The 18,681-nt window shown below is 47.9% G+C and overlaps 1 protein-coding gene across 2 annotated transcripts in view; it reads left to right on the forward strand.

The window, feature by feature from the left end:
- Positions 1-4,958: 4,958 nt before the first annotated feature.
- Positions 4,959-18,681, forward strand: part of Nrp2 (neuropilin 2) — a 112,943-nt gene continuing 99,220 nt past the window's right edge. The window contains exon 1 of one of the 2 annotated variants that reach the window (XM_032901198.1): positions 4,959-5,915. In XM_032901198.1, coding sequence (XP_032757089.1) covers positions 5,843-5,915 — 73 coding nt within the window. In that variant the 5' untranslated portion in view covers positions 4,959-5,842. The remainder of the gene's footprint in view (positions 5,916-18,681) is intronic. The other variant, XM_032901197.1, reaches the window with a different exon arrangement.

Raw genomic sequence — 18,681 nt, forward strand, 5'->3', positions numbered from 1 at the left:
AAACTTAGATTAGGAGGATGAAAAACGACCTACAATTCAGTCCCTTGGTCACACTGTATGGAAAAGCCACTTGGTGTGTGATAATTTACTGGGAAGACTCACCCCAGATAGCAATTTAACAATAGATACAAACTACAGACACCACAAAGTCCAACTTGGTGAACCAATGAGTTTTACTGAGGTTAAAATAATTTGGGTGAGGGGTTGCTTACAGGAACAGAAATGACTCAAAGACAGCTGAGTTGCATCACCAAAGTTCACACCAGCTTCGGTGACAGCTCACAATGCTGGGAACCTGGAGCTCACAGTGCAGCCCGAAGGCAGATCCACAGGTTGGAGAGTGTCCCTTCCAAGTGATTCTGGTCTAAACCTCTTCCGGTCTGGTCTGGTCTCAAGAGTCTTCTTTGCAGCTCAGCTTCCTTCATTCTTAGAGGGACTCTCAGTTCTTTTGCTTGCTTGGGCAGGAAAGGTTCTAGTGAGTCAGGTCAGTTTTAGGATCTTCCTGAAACTGTTTCAGGTTGTTTACTTTAACAACCAAAGAACTTCCCTGTTGGGTATGGTAGGGCATGCCTTGTAGGCCGGACAGACAGATCTCCATGTCCAAGGCTAGCCTGGTCGACAGAGAGAGTTCCACAACAACTGGACTGTTTCCATCTCAGAGGAAACTATTACACAGCACCAGCCGAAACGCACAGGTTTTCCATCATGGTGGGTAGTTACCTTAAAAAGGGCTCCTTTAAAGGAAGGCATTGGTGGGTTCAGTCTTTTTGACTCCCAAAGCTCCAAATGTACATAAATTAGCATAGAGGAGGGAACTCTGAGCAGAGGAAGCAGGAAGACTTAAGTTGTTTGTGCCAAGAGATGTTTGAATACATTTTGCATTTGGTTGCCTCTTGCATTTTATGTACAAGGGTCCCTCCTATGAAATTTAGGTCTAAGACTAAGACCTGAGACACAGAGAAGATTTCAACACTTCATGAAAATCTGCAAAGATTCTGGGAACCCACCAAATACGGTACCAAAAAGAAACACTTAAGTGGTGTTCAAGTAAGTTAAGGAAAACAAATAAGTAATTTCAAAGTTTGTTGAGGGGTAGGGGGATGGGGAGGGAGACTCCTATTAATCAGAACCTGGACTTCAACATCAAACAAGAGAGAGAATACAAAATGAGGATCTATTACATTTTAACCAAAGGTTTGCTTCTGAGACAGATGCAGCTAAACATTAACTGGGACAGCGCAGTAAATTACAGATTAAGATGTAATTATGCCTCCTATCTCTCCCTTTCAGGGTGAGAGCTTGTTGAAGCAAGGGCCCTGATAAGGGAACACCATGTGACAGGTGGTGTCTATTGTGAAGTCTTCTGGAGCTTTCAGATCCCGCGTTCCCCGGAGGCAGAACCCCAGTGCCTGTCTGGTTCTCATGTCCCCCTGCATAGTCACGCATCTCTGAACATTTAATACAATTTGATGAACACAAATGGAAAAGCTACCTGAAGAAGCTGCTAGCAGCCACTGATGCTTGTCTGGGGGAAAGGCTGAATCCAGCTCCACAGACTCCAATAACTGGTCCTCTGACCATGTCGCTCCAAATCTCCCTGCTACTCCAGGTCAACTTTGAGGTGGTTTCCAAATAGGTTCTTTGACCCACTGCTTTTCAAAGTCACAAGGTAGCCCCACCATTCTGGCACTTCAGTGGATATATTCTTGGTGAGGCTCTTCTGAAATCTGAAACATCAGACCTCACCCAAAAAGTGTTGGCAGAGAAAGTGTGAAGGGAATACTTCTCCACACACCCTTCAATAGAAGATATATTGAAGGCTGTACAGTAAATGGCACACATCAGAATTATTGTTCAATTGGTCAGGATCATCTAAAACATGTGTGGGAAAGAATGCAGATACCCAAAAGTCATCTCAGACTATGAAATTCTACCCACAGGAGGCTGGTGAGCCAAGACCTGGGCTTTTAACGTCTGCCCCTCATGATCCTAGCGCCCTCAAAGTTTGGGACTGAATAGCTCAGGATATCCTGACTTTCCTCAGGAAGTGTCTGAGGACAGCTTCCTTTTAACATCATCTGGAAACTTGCTCTATGTTCCCCCAACCCACTCCTCTCCATCTAAGGACTGTAGGATATAATCATCTACATTATTATTATTATTTTTTTTCATAATTGAGGACGATGATGTGGGCATCCCAGCTAAGCGAGAGGTAAGTTCAGGAATCCTAGATTCACTATGAGCTGTTTGGGGCCAGTTCAGTGTTTCCATTCATAAAACCATTGTTACAGAAATTTTCCTGGTCTTTTCATAAGCAAGAGGCAGGGTTGTGGATACACGTGGCAGTGCGGAGCCTGGATCTTCAACCACCTTACATCTGCTTTGGCTCTTAAAACCAAAAGCATGGCAGCAGACCCCTCGGATTCCCCTCCAGATTACAAACAATTGACAGGTCTGAGCCAGCCCCAGCTGGAAATGTTCCCTGAAGACCCTTTTTCCATGTGCCCCACAAAGGATTTTGTGTTCTGTTGAAAGTCCTAGGCGAAAGCAATTCTAAGCGCTCCAGAGGCCAGTGAGATATTGTTCAGGGTGGGCTCGAGGATTCAGTAGCCTGCTGCTGAATTTCCCCTGGTCTGCCGAAGTCCTCTGAGATGGCAGGAGCTCCCCAGCACATATAGAGCCTTTGGTGGCATCGGCATTATTTATTGAGTGCTGCCCCCTAGAGGACTGGGAAAGCTCTGGCCGTTTTGAGTCCCCGGGGGTTCTCCCTCCCTCAGGCCATCTGCAGAACCTGAAGCCTTCAGCTAACTTGCAGTGAAGTTCTGCAAGCCGGAGACAGAGACTCCCAGGAAGCAAGTTGGCGCCCCCTTTAGAACACCTCTGAAAGAATGAAGTCCATGATGCCGGAAGCAGAATCCAGGAACAGAACACTGAATCTTACTGTGGCTTTTCCCAGAAGCAAGGAGAACCCAGGAAGTAGCCAGATGGGGACCCTCAAGTCTGAGGCCCCAGGCCCAGCAGTTCCGGGTTGTCATCCTTAGGGTTTCCCAATGGGCTTTGGGTTTCCTTCTCACTCTCTCCTGTCTTCTCTCTGTCCTCGCCTAAACCCTATCTGTAGTGTACTCAGAAAGCTGCTGTGTCTAGCTCTAGTCCAAACTGGAACGGTTTGGTAGCCTGAAGAGCAGTGGGGTTGTGAACCTAGGTAACTCTTTCCTTGCAGGCCCTGCTAATGGAGATAGCGCTGTTTGTCCTTGGATTAGTGTTTTCTTAACAACACAAACCGGGACTTGAGTTTAAGGCCCAAAATCCAGACTTCCCCTCTTCCTTCATCAAATATTTGGGACTGGGAGATCATTCTTTACTATTGGACGTTAAGGCAATTGTAACACTGGAGCTTTAGTGATAGCGGTTTTCTCTTAAGCCTAGGAAAAGAAAAAAAAAAAAAACAGGGAAGGATAAGGAAGGATAAAGGAAATCAAAACTAGCCCCTAAGAGTATTTGAGGTGGTGTGTGTGCGTGCATGCGTGTGTGTGTGTGTGTGTGTGTGTGTGTGTGTGTGTGTGATGCCCTCTGGAAGAATTCAGGGGGCCTCTGACTCCTGACCTTTTCAGCCAGGCAGTAAGATTAACCACGTGACATTCAGCCTCTGGACTTCCACTGTAAAATCCCTCTATGTCTTCATTTAACTAGTTGCAAATCACTTCTGATTCAATTTTGTTTGGGTTTATCTCCATGCAAATAACAGTTAAGTGAGAGTTACAGATTTTTTTTTCCAAACACTGACTGTGATAAACAAAGCTAATGGCAAGTCCAGATAAGAAAAGAAACGACCCAGAGCCCATAAGTCCACTCCAAGGAAAAAAATAATGGATAGTTAGATGTGCATGTCCTTTGTCACCCAAACTTTGTTTCTTAATCTGCAGACTGCTAGGAGAGGGATTGAAAAGTTTGCCAGGCGTGTTGCATTGATCATGGTAAAGCAACGGTGCCTGGTGAATATGACAGCTGGGGATCATCCAACCACCCTCAGAAACAAAGATGCAAGTGTTCCCGGGACTGTTAGCTTACAGCACCTTGAAACAGTTTTCATGTCTCCACTTAAAAATAGGTAGCATAATGCTATTCTCTTTCTGTCAACATTGTGACCACTTTCCTTGAGGAAACATGAACAGAAGTAGTTACAGTAGCATTCCAAGAGGCCTTCCTGTACCTGTACTATCTGCAGAAGCTTGAAGGTGTATTGGGTGGCCAGGGGACAATTTAATTGCCTGGGGAAATTCTTTATTCAATAAAATCGTTCCTCGTTTAAAGATAGTTATAAGTTAAGGGCGCAGATTGAAGTAAATCCTAACCCAGACCACAGAGGAGCCTGTTCGGGACACAACAAAGGATCTGAGAAGTAAACCCAAGAAACACTAGAGGTTTGCTTCAAGGAAAGCTAAGGTTGACTGTGTGTGTCGCCGCCACGCATTGCTGCCTCTGAGAACACAGGGCTGAGCCCTTGACTGGCTCCCTACGCCAAACACAGTCCGCCACCCAACTCCCGTAACGCCAAGGCAGGTGGCATTGTGTTGGATTCTGAGTGTGTGGCTTCCGAGTCTCGGAATTTGGTGGGGAACAAGAATTTCCCGGGCTCCTCGGAGTTTCCCTGCGGCAAGAGCAGCGCGCCCTGAAGCGAGGGCGCTCCTTGCTCCGGGTGTGACACACCCGCAGCCCGGCACGGAGGTGCGCGGGGCGGGAGGGAGGTGCGGACTGGGATAGGGGCGGCAGGGTGGTGTGGCACCTTAACTTTGATCGCGCGGTCGCGGGGTTGCGAGCCACCGCCGCCCCGCCCGAGCTGGGTGCCGCGGTCTTCGGCTCTGCGCCGCGCGTCTCCGCGGCTGCCTCTTTAATCAGGAACACAGAAGGGGCGGGCCCTGAGCGGGCGCGTAATCGGATCGCTCTGCCGCGGCTCTGACATCCACATGCTGCTCGGCCTGAAAAGGCGAGGGGGGAGCCGGAGGGGAGACAGAGGAGGCGAGCGAGGCACCAGCCCGCAGCCCGCCCCCGGCACATCCTCAGAAGCACAGACACTCGGCCGGGCGCTGGGCGAGGTGGAGGTGAGGGCGGGCGCCAGCGAACTCGGAGAGCCGCTCGCACACTCGCGGGCGATCTCAGCCGCCGCCGCCGCCGCCGCCGCCGCCGCACCCGCAGCAGCACCAGCAGCACCGGCCACAGCAGCTTCCTGCCTCGCTCTCCCCTCCAGAGACTGGCCAAGCGGGTGTAGCCGCTGGGGAAGGCTCCGGCTTAGGGGAACCCGGAGAAGACTAAGAGCCGGGCGCCTGACTGCCTACCACTCCGCCTGTCCAGCGGTCGGTACCTCTGCCCGCCTGTGTCCCGGGTGCCGGCAGACCTGTGTCAGTTTGCGCTTCTGAGATCACACAGCTGCTTAGCGGCCGTGTGATGCCCAGGGCAATTCTTGGCTTTGGTTTTTATTATTATTACTATTATTTTGCGCTTAGCTTTCGGGAAACCCTCGTGATGTTGTAGGATAAAGGAAATGACACTTTGAGGAACTGGAGAGACCATACACGCGTTTGGGTTTGAGGAGGAAACTGGTCTCCGCTTCCCCAGCTTGCTCCGTCTTTGCTGATTTCAGGAGCTATCTCTTAGTGAGGTGGAGATATTCCAGCAAGAATAAAGGTGAAGGCAGACGGACCGCCAGGACGCAGGAGGAAAACGCTGATCATTAGAGACCTTTGCAGAAGACACCACAAGGAAGAAAATTAGAGAGGAAAAACACAAAGACATAATTATACGAGATCCCACCAACCTAGCCCTGGAGAGAGCCTCTCTGTCAAAAATGGATATGTTTCCTCTCACCTGGATTTTCTTAGCTCTGTACTTTTCGGGACACAAAGTGAGAAGCCAGCAAGGTAAGCCCTTCAAAGTTTTTCTATTCATTTTTACATGGTTCCCCCTTTAAGGGCGACTGCTAATGCGGAGAAGCCACTCAGAACCGCTCTGGAGGAGGCTCCCTCAATACTCAATAATTTAAAGGGAGATCTCCGTGGCCTTCCTTATACCACCAGGGCTGCTAAACCCAACTTTTCTCTCTTGCTAAGGGAGTGTGTGTGTGTGTGTGTGTGTGTGTGTGTGTGTGTGTTTTGTAACAGAATTTGGCGGTGTTCAGATGTCACATATGGACTGAATCAAAGGTTTAAAAATACTACAAAGCCTTTGCATTACAGTTTTGGGGATTTTTTTTCTCCCTGTCTTGAAGCAGAACACATCTCCCTTGAGTTTCCTCAACCTAGCCAGTGAAATATAAATCACTTACATTCCCTCTGCTTAGCTACATTGAGCAATGTTAGCTGAAGGGCTTGGGAAAAAAGCAAGAGTCTAGCTTTGCTTTTCAGATGTGTGGATTCTTTGCAGAATGGGAGGATACATCTCAGAACTGAAGGGCTGAAGCTAGTGGAGCGAGCCAGCTTGTGCCTTCCCGTGGGCAGTTGATGGTCCCTGCTCTCTCGTGAATCTGTGTGCTTTCTGGGAAAGCAAATCATGTTCTTTAAATGTTTTTTTCTTAAAAGATAAAACAAACTGCATGACCCTCGACAGTCTCCTCATGTGAAGTGGTTAGAAAGTTTTGAGTGGAATTTGTTCTCAAACACTGCCAAAAAGGGTGTGTGGACACAGGCTGCAGAGATAAGCACTGCAGGGCCTAGGAGAGGCCAGGGCCAGCTCTTGTGGAGTGCGACAGGGGATACTTCTCTGAAAACAGGTCTCTGGGAATGCGGTTCTTCCACTCTGGGACTGCTTCTGGGGGTGTTTCCCTCCGCTCTAAGACAGTGTCTGGAACCTGGAAAAACTCTTAGCGTTTGCTCCTACAGGTGACTGGGATGGGATGCCATCTACCCAGGAAATGGGGGACAAGAGAAGGAGAGAGGAAAGATAGAGACAAAAACTCGGAGAAGTGCTATTACCTCGAGGCACTTGGCGGAGACAGCCAGCCCCGGTGGTGGGTCTCCTTCCTCACAGCCACCCTGGCGCCCCGCACCGTGCTTAGCGGGTCCTGAGGAGAAAGCTTAGCGGCTACCAAGCTTCTCGTTCCTTCCCCAACACACACCTACACCCACTTTACGTGGGACATATACGGGTTTTATTTTTTGCCATCTTTGGGGATTTGGCAGAGTGGGCAATGCTGTTGAGACCCAAATCCAAGCCTTTGCAGCTCCCTCTCTGCGGTAACTGGTCCTACTGGCAACTGCAAAGCACGAGCCAAGGAAGGGTTGGGTGCAGGTCCGTCCTGGGGAAAATTTCTGGGCCTAGCATTCCATCTTGCCTTTATTCTGAATTCCCAGCTTGAATAGAAATTAAATTACCTCCCACGGACCTGAATGCTGCGTAAATTATGTATGTGTGTGGTTTGCTGTATATGTGTATATGTATGTGTGTGTGCGCGCGCGCACACGCGCGCTCCTTGAGAATGCCTACAGTATATTTTGTATTCAAGATCGGACTCGGGTAGGCCCGGGTGTGCGAGTGCGCGTGCACTGGTACACACCACACACACACACACACACACACACACACACACACACACACACAACTTCAGGTTCCCTGTGATGTGCGAGGCGGTTGGGATTGTAAAGACTTGGGGACCATCTCCTATCCCAGATGTTCGCACATCTGTCCCTAAGCGCTGCGTGGAGCATGTGTACGGGTGTGTACGACACCCGCTCGGACCCACTCCTGCTCTGCCACCTGCCTTCCGCGCTCTCTGCAGAGCCCCCTCCCATTCCAATCCCTGGTCTTACTGCGTCACTTCCAGAGAAGCTCAAAAGCGCGGGGTGCGAAGAAGCTCATCACCCACTAAGAGCCCCGCGGGCAGCCTTGGGCCGGGGGTGGGACCCGCCCAGACTAGATATTATCCGGCTCCCCGAAAAGGTGATCAATCTCCGGTCATGTTTTCAGTCCAAAAACTAATTGGTACCGGGAGACCTAGCCCGGGTGGCTAAGGGCGAGGCCAAGCTAGACCTCTGACTCACCCTATGTGCGCCCGCCAGAAGGTGGGTTGGCCCTGGCACTACGGCGGCGGCGGGAACCTATTCCGAGAAGGAAGCCGGGAGAGAAGGTGGCGGGCACAAGTGGGGGCAACTGAGCAAAATACCCGCAACTGAGCTGGTCCGCAGTAGCTGGAGGCCCTGTGGGCACCATACATCGGCTCCCAGGCGCGTACCCTCCCGCCCCGGTCTAGTGGAGTCTGAGCAGCTAGGCTAGGCCGGCTCGGAGCGCCCCCTCTTACTCCGGGCGCTGTGCTTGGCGCTGCAAGCTCGCCGCAGCCCCTGGAGAACTGGCATGTAGAAGCTGGGGGCCTGATGCCGAAAGATTCCCGTGCTAGCCTGGCCGGGAGGCAGGAAACCGGGGTGGTATTGCAGCACTGAGGGCGGGGAGAGGCGGGAAACAGCTTGGCAGCCTAAGCCGCAGGAATGCGCGCAACTCGCACAGTCTGCCGGAGCACAGTGCGGCTAGCGCCCGCCTGAGCGCACAAACAGGTGAAGAGCACGCCGCGCGGGCATCCACGTGGCCGAGACGTGGGCGCCCCCCAGCGCTCTCACCCCCATCCCCCAGCGCCGTCCCTACCGCCGCATCGATTTGTTTGGGCTACGCAGCAGAAACAGAGCTGAGCAATCCATAAACATTCTATTAGGCAAAAATATTCCCAGCAAAAGCAGAACCAAGGCTATAAGCCTCTGCTAAATTGGCCGCCTAGGATTCCTCCAGGCCAGTCCCCTCCTCCTCCAGACTAAGGACACCCCTGATAGAAGCCTGCGGCATTTCCCTGACGCTGCCCAATGCCAGAAAGTTAGGTCGTGGCTGCAGCTTGTCCTCCAGATCAGCCACTGCAGTCGCCTGCAGGCAAATTGTGTCGTCCACCACCACCACCACCACCACCACCACCACCACCACCACCACCACCACCACCACCACCACCACCACCACCACCACCACCACCACCGCCTCCTCTCTGCTCCTGCCCACGTGGAGAAAAAAATACAGTGTTCACGACCAATGCTTCAGTTTCCTTGATTGATTTCTTTTTAATACCAACACAAGTTAATGGAAGCGAGGCGAGCTGTGATTAAACGCCTACCCACCCCTCGCCTCGGGCTGCCTGGGCCCCTAATGTGTCCCACCAGTCCCTAAGTAGCATCAGCGTGGAGGGCACGAGTGGAACGACTGTCCTAAGGTGGGCGTTGCGTGTGTGAGGGGGCGTGGAATGGATTGGGCAACACTCTGGGAATCTCTGGAGGTTGGGAGCACTGGAATCTGCTTTCTAGATCTACGTAGCGGATACTCCCAGCTGTGCCGCAGCTTCTGCGGCTCTGGTTGAATTTCTGCTGGAAGGGAAGGGACTGGACGCTCCGGTTTATTGGCGTGGACTCCCTGCTTGGCTCTCTCTGCCTTCCTTCTTTTCAGTTTCTGACAGAGAGGAGAGCCCCCTGGCGCTGGTCGTTCCCCAACAGCGCCGAGCCACAAAACTGCTCGGCTAGAGTGGATCCGCAGGGGTTTGCTTTCTACCCAGGAAATCACTCTGTCCCTGCCTTGGGTTCTTCAGAAGGTGGCAACTCCCAGACTTAATGTCTACTCCTCCTCCTCCCTCCCAGTCCCTTGAGACCCATGGCTCGGGGCCAGAAAGAAGCCAGACCCCATAACCATCTATCTCCCCCTTTCTTCTTACTCCAGGGGCGCTTTGATCTGTGGTAGTCTTTAACACCATTGCCATGGACACGGGCCGACTCGGTCAATTCAACCTTCAGTCTGAGCTAGGTGATCAGATAAAAGGTGTAAACGGGCTGTGGAAGACAGGACAAACAAACCCCCTAACGGAAGCAGTCATAGTCCGAGAGCTTGGTATGGATTTTGTGAGGTTTTGGTCAGTCTCCCCCAAATGTCTCGTGGCTGTGGATGGGTATAATCATTTACAAGTAAAACAGTAAACTCCAGGATTCTGAATAGCCTGCTTAGAGCTCTGGGGACTTGTTTCCTGCCCTCATTAAGTAAGTGCCCAGTCACCTTTTCCCCAGAAGCAAGTACTGGAGGTGGTGAGGCTGGTTTTTTGTTTTTTTTTTTCTGCCAACTGAGTACACAGTATAAAACAGGGGAGAGCGCCCCACAGGGCTTCGCGGCAGGCTCTTACTTGTCCAGGATTCACCAGGTAGAATAGCAAATGCCCACAGCACCTCTAGGGTGAGGTTTATGTCATCCCGTGGAGTCCTCAGAGCACTCAACTGGCAAAGTGTGAGATTTGAAAGCTGCAGGGACTGGAGGCTGGGCTCTCTAGAGAGGACGCCCCGCTGTCTACCAAATGGCTCCAGCCCCCTGCGGTTCAACGGATAGTGGGCATTCTTCAGTTTCTAGGTATAGGAAAAGTGAAGAGAAGGAACACAAGTTCTTATGTAATGGGGCATGTATGCAAGCCACAGTTATTGGGCAGGAGAAGGTGGGGTGGGGGTGGGGCGCTGAAGTTCCTGTGTCTTCTGTATCTCATTCAACTCTTCATAAGAGGATTCAAAAAGAAAGAACTGACTTGGGGTGAACCAAGTGTGGGACATTTCTGAGTTGACAAGAGCCAGGCTCGCTGATAGTTTTCAGAAAATGTTCCCCAAAGATCCACTTTGCAAAGATCTTAAGGTGAGATTTTTCCTTTGTGAAAAGCACAAAGCATGCTAAGTAAAAAGGAGGGGGCACTGTCCCCTGGTTATGCCTTTTCCAGTCAGCAGATCAGACCTAACTAAACTGGAAGCCCTTGTGCTAAGTGCTGGCCATGTTATCCAACTCGGCGCTGAACTAGGCCAATTTAAATATAAGGAAACAGCCGAGTCACAGCAACCAATAGGAAGGAGGCCTCCTTACCGGAACCAGTCGGATTTAAAGTTCCCTCTGCCTAAATCAGGTGAGGAAGGTAAGTTGGAACAGACCAGCTCTTGTTTCCTCAGCCTTCTTCTCTATAGCAGCACCCCCCCCACACACACACACACACACACACACACACACACACACACACACACACACACGCACCCCTCCAGCTTGGCCGGGTCCTTCTATAGAATAACAAGTTGCCAGATTGTGAATCAAATAGAAAAGCCGACTAGACTCAGAACCAAATTTATTATTATTTTGTCTTTTGACAAGCATAACACATTTGAAATTCCTTGAACTAAGTTAGGACTTTTAAAAAGTGACCTCAGAGCAGGAGTTCATGGTGGCATGAACATATCTGAGGTATTTTATCATCTGGCCATCACTTGCTACCTTGAGTGGCAGTTGTGCTGTCTTTGAGGCCCAGGGGTTTGCCATTGTCCTGTTCCTTCCAGGAACAGGCTCTTTTCTAGCTTTTGAAGAGGATGGTTAGTCCATTTCTGGAAAACGCTACAGGAGTTGTGTGTCGTCGTGTGTCGTCGTCCCCCCCCCCAACTCTCAGTTCCTACTCATTTTCCAAGGCCTTATGTGCCTTGTAGAGAGTGGGGGGAGGGGAGGCAGCATATATTTAACCCTTTCATTCCCAAGCAGGTTTAGCAGGATTGGATTCCAGGACGCACTGGCCTTGTCCTGTGGCTGGCCCAGGAGAAAGCTTCTAAAGGTTTAGGAAGCTGTCAAGTTTAGATAAGACTGAGTCCCTATCCTATGGGACCTTGGTTGTATTAATAAGGAGAAATTAATTTTTAACCACTGGGAATGTTGCCAAATTATGTGACCTTTGGCAGACCAGCTGTGCTATAAAAATAAATCCCCCATTTCTGAAAATGCTGCTTCTCTCCAGTACAACAATAACAACGTGGCAGTTGGGACAGAGACGCACAAGCAGCAGGCAGGCTGGAGAAGAAAGGGAAGGAATGGGTGTTGACAAAAAAAAAAACAAAAAACAAAAAAAACCGTGATGCTGTGAAACGTGACTGCAGACCTGAACATCCTGCCACTCTCCCCCACACCCCACCCAGGACTCCCAGAATGCCTGCCGGAAAGAACAAGCACCCGCATGACAGGGAGTCCGGGAGCTGTGTGTATGCAGGCAATGGAGAAGGTGTTAAGTGTTTCCAGCCCGCTCACACCCAGCCTCGAACACATCCCTCATTGTTCACACTGGCCAGTGACTGGCATGGGCAGAGAAAGGGGGTATTGAAAGGGGCAAAATATTTATCTTTCCCTAAATGCCACCAATAAGTGTCTCTGAAGTCTGCGAGCACTGGTGTTGGACTGCATAGCTTCTAAAAAACAGGCGCCAGACCGGCTGTCCGGGTGTGCAGGCCAACCCAGCCAGTTGCCAGCTGTCTGCTCTAAGTACTCTGTGCCACCAGAGTACTTAATGGCGATGGGCCTCAGTGTCCCTATCTGTAAAAGGTGTGTTTGATAGCAGTAGCTACCCAGGATGGCTGTGCTGCGTGGCCGAGTCTGTTCTGATGCCAGTCACTATTATGGGTTAGCCATCTCACGCTCATACAAAGCACTCTCCAACCACTGTGGGAAGGTTATTTTATTTTTATGAGATTTATTCATTCTTGGCTGCTCTCTCACTAAACCTTTGTCTGTGCTCCATAAGCACCAGCTTATCTCCTTCACGAAGTTTTCCACAGACCCATCACTCCTGGGGATGCTCCTCTCAGCAAAGGGAAGTCTCCTCACTTCATTCCTTTTCTCCCTTGTCCTAGTCTCCATGTTCTTGGCCCCACTCCTCCCCCATTTCAAATCTGTCTTCTTTTCTTTCTGTCTCCTTTTCCCTCCCATTGCATCCTTCCTGACTGAAAGTGTGCTCAGCAGGGAGGGAATGCTGGGGTTAAGGCACTCTTCTGAATTTGCAATACTTCTACTCTGGCATCAAGTCCCCCCAGCAACTGAACTCAAAAGAAAAGTAGTCGGAAAGACAAAATGGCTTTTACCCAGCAAGATTCTTAATAATCTCATTTCCCTCTGGGTCTTCATGAAAGAGGCATAGTCTAATCCAGAAAACAAGAGAGGGTGAATGGGAATAAAATAAAAGTTCTTCCCAGTAGCTTGCAGAGCAGAGAGAGAGAGAGAGAGAGAGAGAGAGAGAGAGAGAGAGAGAGAGAGAGAGACTGGTAACCTGGTCCCAGCCCCCAAAGATGTTCTGATAACTAGCAATTAGATTCTGGAGAGAGCCAGTCTTCGAAGAAGATAAAGGGAATTGCAAATTACTGGACCAAATGATAGTAATAATTGTGAGAATAGATGGGGAAAAATAAAGCAGATGTTCCCTGAAGGCATAGTAAGAGTCAGAGATAAAGGCGCAGGAGAGATTTAGTGGACAGAGGCGAGCTGAAGTCACATGGGAGAAAATCCAATACCATCAGTGGCTCACTGATGACGTTGTTGTAGTTCAGCGTCTTGCAAGTGCTACTGATAAACAAATATTTTGAAGTTGCCCTTTTGAGTGAGGAGAAACAGCAAACAATAATCAATCAACCAAAAGCTTCAGGAAAAAAAATGGTTTCTACTGCTAGCTACAACATGTGTATCACTGTTCTTCTTCATCAGCTAAGGTTAGAGTGTCCATGGAGACCAAGCTCACATTGAGACCATCTTGATCTATGGCTGCATGCTATTATCTCAGGTGATTAATGCACCATTTTTAAATCTGTATTTAATAGCAGTTGAGAATAGGAAGGGAAAGGTGGTTGCTGGTGTTTTACAGTGTGTGGTAAAATGAGCTTTTGATATCTAGTTATACACTTGGTGTTATGTTAGTTTGATCTTAATTCATTAATTGCTGAAATCTCATTGACTGTGACTGGTGGGCAAGATTCTGGATTTGATCTCATAGGGCTTGCCAAGGATGGATGAGGAAGGATCCTTGGCCTCAGGAGGCTGGTGGATAAGGCCATCTGAACTCTTAATGTCCCTTAGAAGATGCTCAAGACTATTATTTTTAAGGTATAGAGAAGGGAGAGGTAGTCATTGGCAGTCCTGGTGTGGAGGTGAGGAAGGGTTGTATGTGTAGTGACATGATCAGCCAGGAAAAGACGTTCAGAGAGAAAGGAAACAGAGAACAGAGACATCCTCCTTGGGTTTGTTTAGGAGAGCTGCAGTTTAGAATACATGGTTACAAATAATTGCCAATAAAGTTAGAAATAGTGTCTTGGGCTTAATGCAAGGCCCAATTTGCAAGGCCAGGGGCTTCGAGTTTCACGTGCTAGCCAAGGGGGACCAATTGACATTTTAACCTGAGTTCATCAAAATAACTGGGAAAATATATATATATTTTATTAGCCATCCCCCTTCCTTTGGCTTTTGGAGAGACCTCAAAATTATTCTTCTTCTGTTTCCTTTCCCAAATGTCTGGTAAAATGGTCAAGATTTGTAACCCCAGATCTCTCATCAATGGCATCAAAACAACATTTGCAATGAGGTCTGGGAAAGAGCGGACACAAATATAAACTAATGATATTATAGCCGCTGCCCTATTGGAATTGCATTTGCTTATGATCTAACATGACAAATCACGAGGTTACCACAGGTGGCATGATTTGAGGTCAGGGGAGGTAATCATGTCAAACTTGCATTTTCTGATTAAATGAGGGTTTGTTTTAGCCTCCAGATAGTAGAAGGAGAGTTGTTCCTGAGGCCCCCCTTCCAGTCCCACCTTCCAGTTGTGTCCTAGGCAAGGTGGGGGTGTAGTGGAAGGCAGTTTGCTTTGTTTCTTCTTGCCCTCCTCGAACAAGAACTGACTTCTCCTGCTTCCTGTTCCTTGTCTTCCCTGCCTTCCCGGATGGTTCTTTTATTTAGATCTTGAACTTTATCAAGGCAAAAGTTCACGGAGATTCTCATTTACTGTACCTCCAGGAGTGTGTTGCTCACTGCCACCCAGCCCCATAAACTGAATAGATGGCACCCCCTCCTCGTTGCCTGAGGAAGTGGTCAGACTGCCGCATTCCTGGCTGATGGATTGGCTCGTTTCTCCCCAGCTTAAGCCAAGATACAGATTTTATGAGACTGTCTCGTGACAGGCTGAAGTCATTTTGAATAAAACAAAAATCTAGCCTCAGCTCAAAGAAATAACCCTTGGAAGGAGCTTATCCTGGGCCGGTGAGCAAAACTTGGTTAAAAGCCCAAGCAAAGGACTTCGATGACCTGGGTGGGGGATTTGATGATACTTCTTTTGGGCTTCTCTTCGTGCATCCCTGTTCACATGCTCACACAGGGAGCTGTGTATTCATAATATTTATAAAGAAGCAGCCGCAGAGGCCATTAAGAAGCTCACATCAGTACAGCTAATGTGACTAGAAGAGACATTCGAATTCTCCATAATGGGAGACCAGCATGCTCACGTGAAGCCCCCAACATTTTGTTTCAGCCTTACTAAGTGAATAACGCAGAAGGTCATGCCTTGAGCAAGCAGCCTATTGTCTCAGAAGGAAGACACTCCTTTGAATTTGAAGTCAGTTTACAAGTTCTAGAAACATCCTTCCACCTCATGGTATGCTTTGAAATTTGGAACTGAAAATAACCTTTCACAGGAGAGGGCACGGTCTCAGCTTGGTGGCCTAAGTCACCCAAGGCCACACAGCTTGCCACTTGATTGTGGAGCTCTTCATCCCCACCCCACTGCTATTCTAGTCAGCTGTCCATAAACTGCAAGTGACAGTGACAGGGGAAGGTGGCAGCTTCCTCTGTTTTTAAGTAGAAGAAGAAGAGTATCTTCTTTGCCTTGCTATGCATAATTAGATGAAAGTAGTGTTGTGGGATGAAGGGGGGATGGATTGTGTTGCAAGTAAAGAATACATTGTAAAAAGTTTCCAAGGGAAGTGAGACAGGTACACCGCAACCCCCAAGTATACAGTCACCTCTTTGTGCCTGTGAGGGATTGTTCTGCACTCCCAGCAGATGGCTGAAACCATGGATAGTGCCCAACAAAATAGATGACGCTTTTTCCTATGCATAGTACATGTGACAAACTTAACTTATAAATGACTCATACTAAAAGATTAACAATAGCTAATAATAAAGTATAACAATTACAGTGGCATTCCATAATAAAAATTATTTGGATGTACTGTATCCATCTATCTACCTACTATCTATCATCTATCTACCTATTATTTATCATCTATCTACCGACCATCTTTCTACCTATCATCTATCCATCTATCTACCTACCATCTATCATCTATCTATCTATCTATCTATCTATCTATCTATCTATCATCTATCTACCTATCATCTATCTATATATCTATCTATCATCTATCTATCTATCATCTATCTATATATCTATCATCTATCTATCATCTCTACCTATTATCTATCTATCATCTATCTATCATCTATTTGTAGTTAATGTACTCTTCTTGTGACACTGCTTCACGTGCTACTAGGTAATGAATGTAATGAAGTAAATGACTTAACAACAGGGTTAGGCTGCTATTGACCTCCTAACTATGTGTTAGACGGAGAATTTTCAAGGTACAGCAATGTCTTTGACCACTGATAACTAGATCCGCAGAAGGGGTAGCAACGGAAAAGTAGGGTTACCCACATAAGAAATAGATGTATCTAATCTTCCCTCTTGTCTCAACGGCACGCTAAAACCACAGAGATCTAGCCCAGTGGGTTTCAACCAAATCCAGGAAGTCCCAGAGAATCCCCCAAGAAATGAGGGCAGAACTTAGAAGCCAAAGTGATGTTCTTTAGTTTCTGATTCCTTCCCTTTGAGCATCTCTTCTATTTCCATTGTACTTTGGAATTCTGGGTAGAGTTTTCATCTAAGGGGAAAGAGTACCACTTCTTAAAACATAAAAACACGACACCTAGTACACATCACCTAATTACACAGCTAATACAATCCACACGTTAAATAAAACATATAAAGTGAAACCTAGGAGGACCCTACTCAAGTAAGGAGTAAGTTTATCCCCCATGCCCCTCTTGCCAATGTCAAGTGCCCCCACACAGGTGCATGTAAGTACACACACACACACACACACACACACACACACACACACACACACACACACACACACACACACACACACACAGTATCTTCGACAGTTATCTCACTACTCCAGAGTCAGCCAGCTACCAAGGAACCCTGTTCATGATTTCCTTCCCTTCAATTAACATGGGCTCTGTTTGCTTCTCACCTGTCACCGGTTCTGGCTGTTGAAGCAAACCTGCAGAATTCTGATTATTTAAAAGTCCTCGCCAGAGGGGGCTGGAGAGAAGGCTCAATGGTTAAAAGAACTTTGTGCTCCTACAGAGAGGACTCAGGTTCAGTTCCCAGCACCCACATGGTGACTCACAACCATCTGTAACTCGAGGAGAGTTCCAGGAAATCTGATGCCCTCTTGTGGGCTCCAAGGACTCCATGAATATATGCGGTGCTCATTTTTCTTAAAGACAAAATTCTCACCAGGTTATGTCACCAAATTCAGGCAATATCGTTTTGCTTTAAAACAATTCCAATTAAATTTCCTAGATGGCAGACTAGATTTGTAAGGTTTCTTCTTCTTCTGCCCCTTCTTAATGCTTTCTAAAAAATCAAATGTTTCCAAGAAGCTTGGTCTTAATTCAGGCTCTCTAGGAGGGCCTAAGCGAAGGGGTAGGAAATTCTTTTATCTTGGGAAAGGGATCAGGAAACCCACAGGCAGAATCAGCATAACTGTACCGAGAAGAACAGGGCCATGGAAATTTAGAACAATAAATATTTGGCATTTTATTTTTTAAAGGAAACCACGTAGGTATTCACTCAGAGGAAAAAACCTAAACTCTGTGGCTGAGAGAGTTATCTCCTACTTCCTCAGGAGTTATGTGTAGAGGCATCGCGTTGTGACCTCTAACCCACTGTCCTCTGACCTAGCTCACCCTTCAAGCTTCCCTCCCAGATGGATTTTGCTTCTTCACTTTGGGAAATAAGTTGGCCGGAGGTGGAAGGTGTGCACAAAATAGTTGCAAAATGAGGTCGTAGGTCAGCTCACCAAACAGGTTCAGTGACTTCCACAGTGTGGTATTGGCCTTGAGGAGTCTGCCCTTGAGTTCAAGTTTCTCTCTCTTCCTTGTCCGATGGTTCTGAAACAAGACAGAATACACTTATGAAGTTATTTCGGAGCACAATTAAGGCCTAAAAAGTAATGGATGATCTAACTCTCCACAAGAAATTCTAGCTAATTCTTACTGGGGCGAGCTGTACTTAAGACTTGCAAGCCCACCCCACTCAGAAATGAAAAGATCAGTTATCAAGAAGGATTTAGTGTGTTTTCTTTACAGTTTTTACCGCTGTCTTTCAAGAACTCTCTTCCCTCCAAGAAAAATAGAGACAGAAATTCTAGTATTTGTCTTTGTGGATATATGTCTGCGCAAATGATGGGTAATATTTTCTGAGGGCGTAAACGTGTGCACAGGACTGAAGTGTGAATTACTGATATGTATATGTAATTGATGGGAGTTCAGTATCTGTGTGTTTCTGAGTGTGAATGCAGTCTAGGCAAGAATGCCCATTTATAAATATGAGGGTATTGAGAAGGTTAACAACACACAACCGAGACAGATGTTAAGGAGTCCACAGATATTTCATTAAGTGGCTTGATTTTCTTCTGATAAAGACGTGATTGGGGAGGGGGCGGGAAGCAGGGGAAAGCAGTGTCTTGTCCTTTGTCTCTCCATTAATAAATTTCAGTCGCAGGAGTG

This window comes from Rattus rattus, chromosome 4 (genome assembly GCF_011064425.1).
Source record: "Rattus rattus isolate New Zealand chromosome 4, Rrattus_CSIRO_v1, whole genome shotgun sequence".
NCBI classification, from domain to species: Eukaryota; Metazoa; Chordata; class Mammalia; order Rodentia; family Muridae; genus Rattus; species Rattus rattus.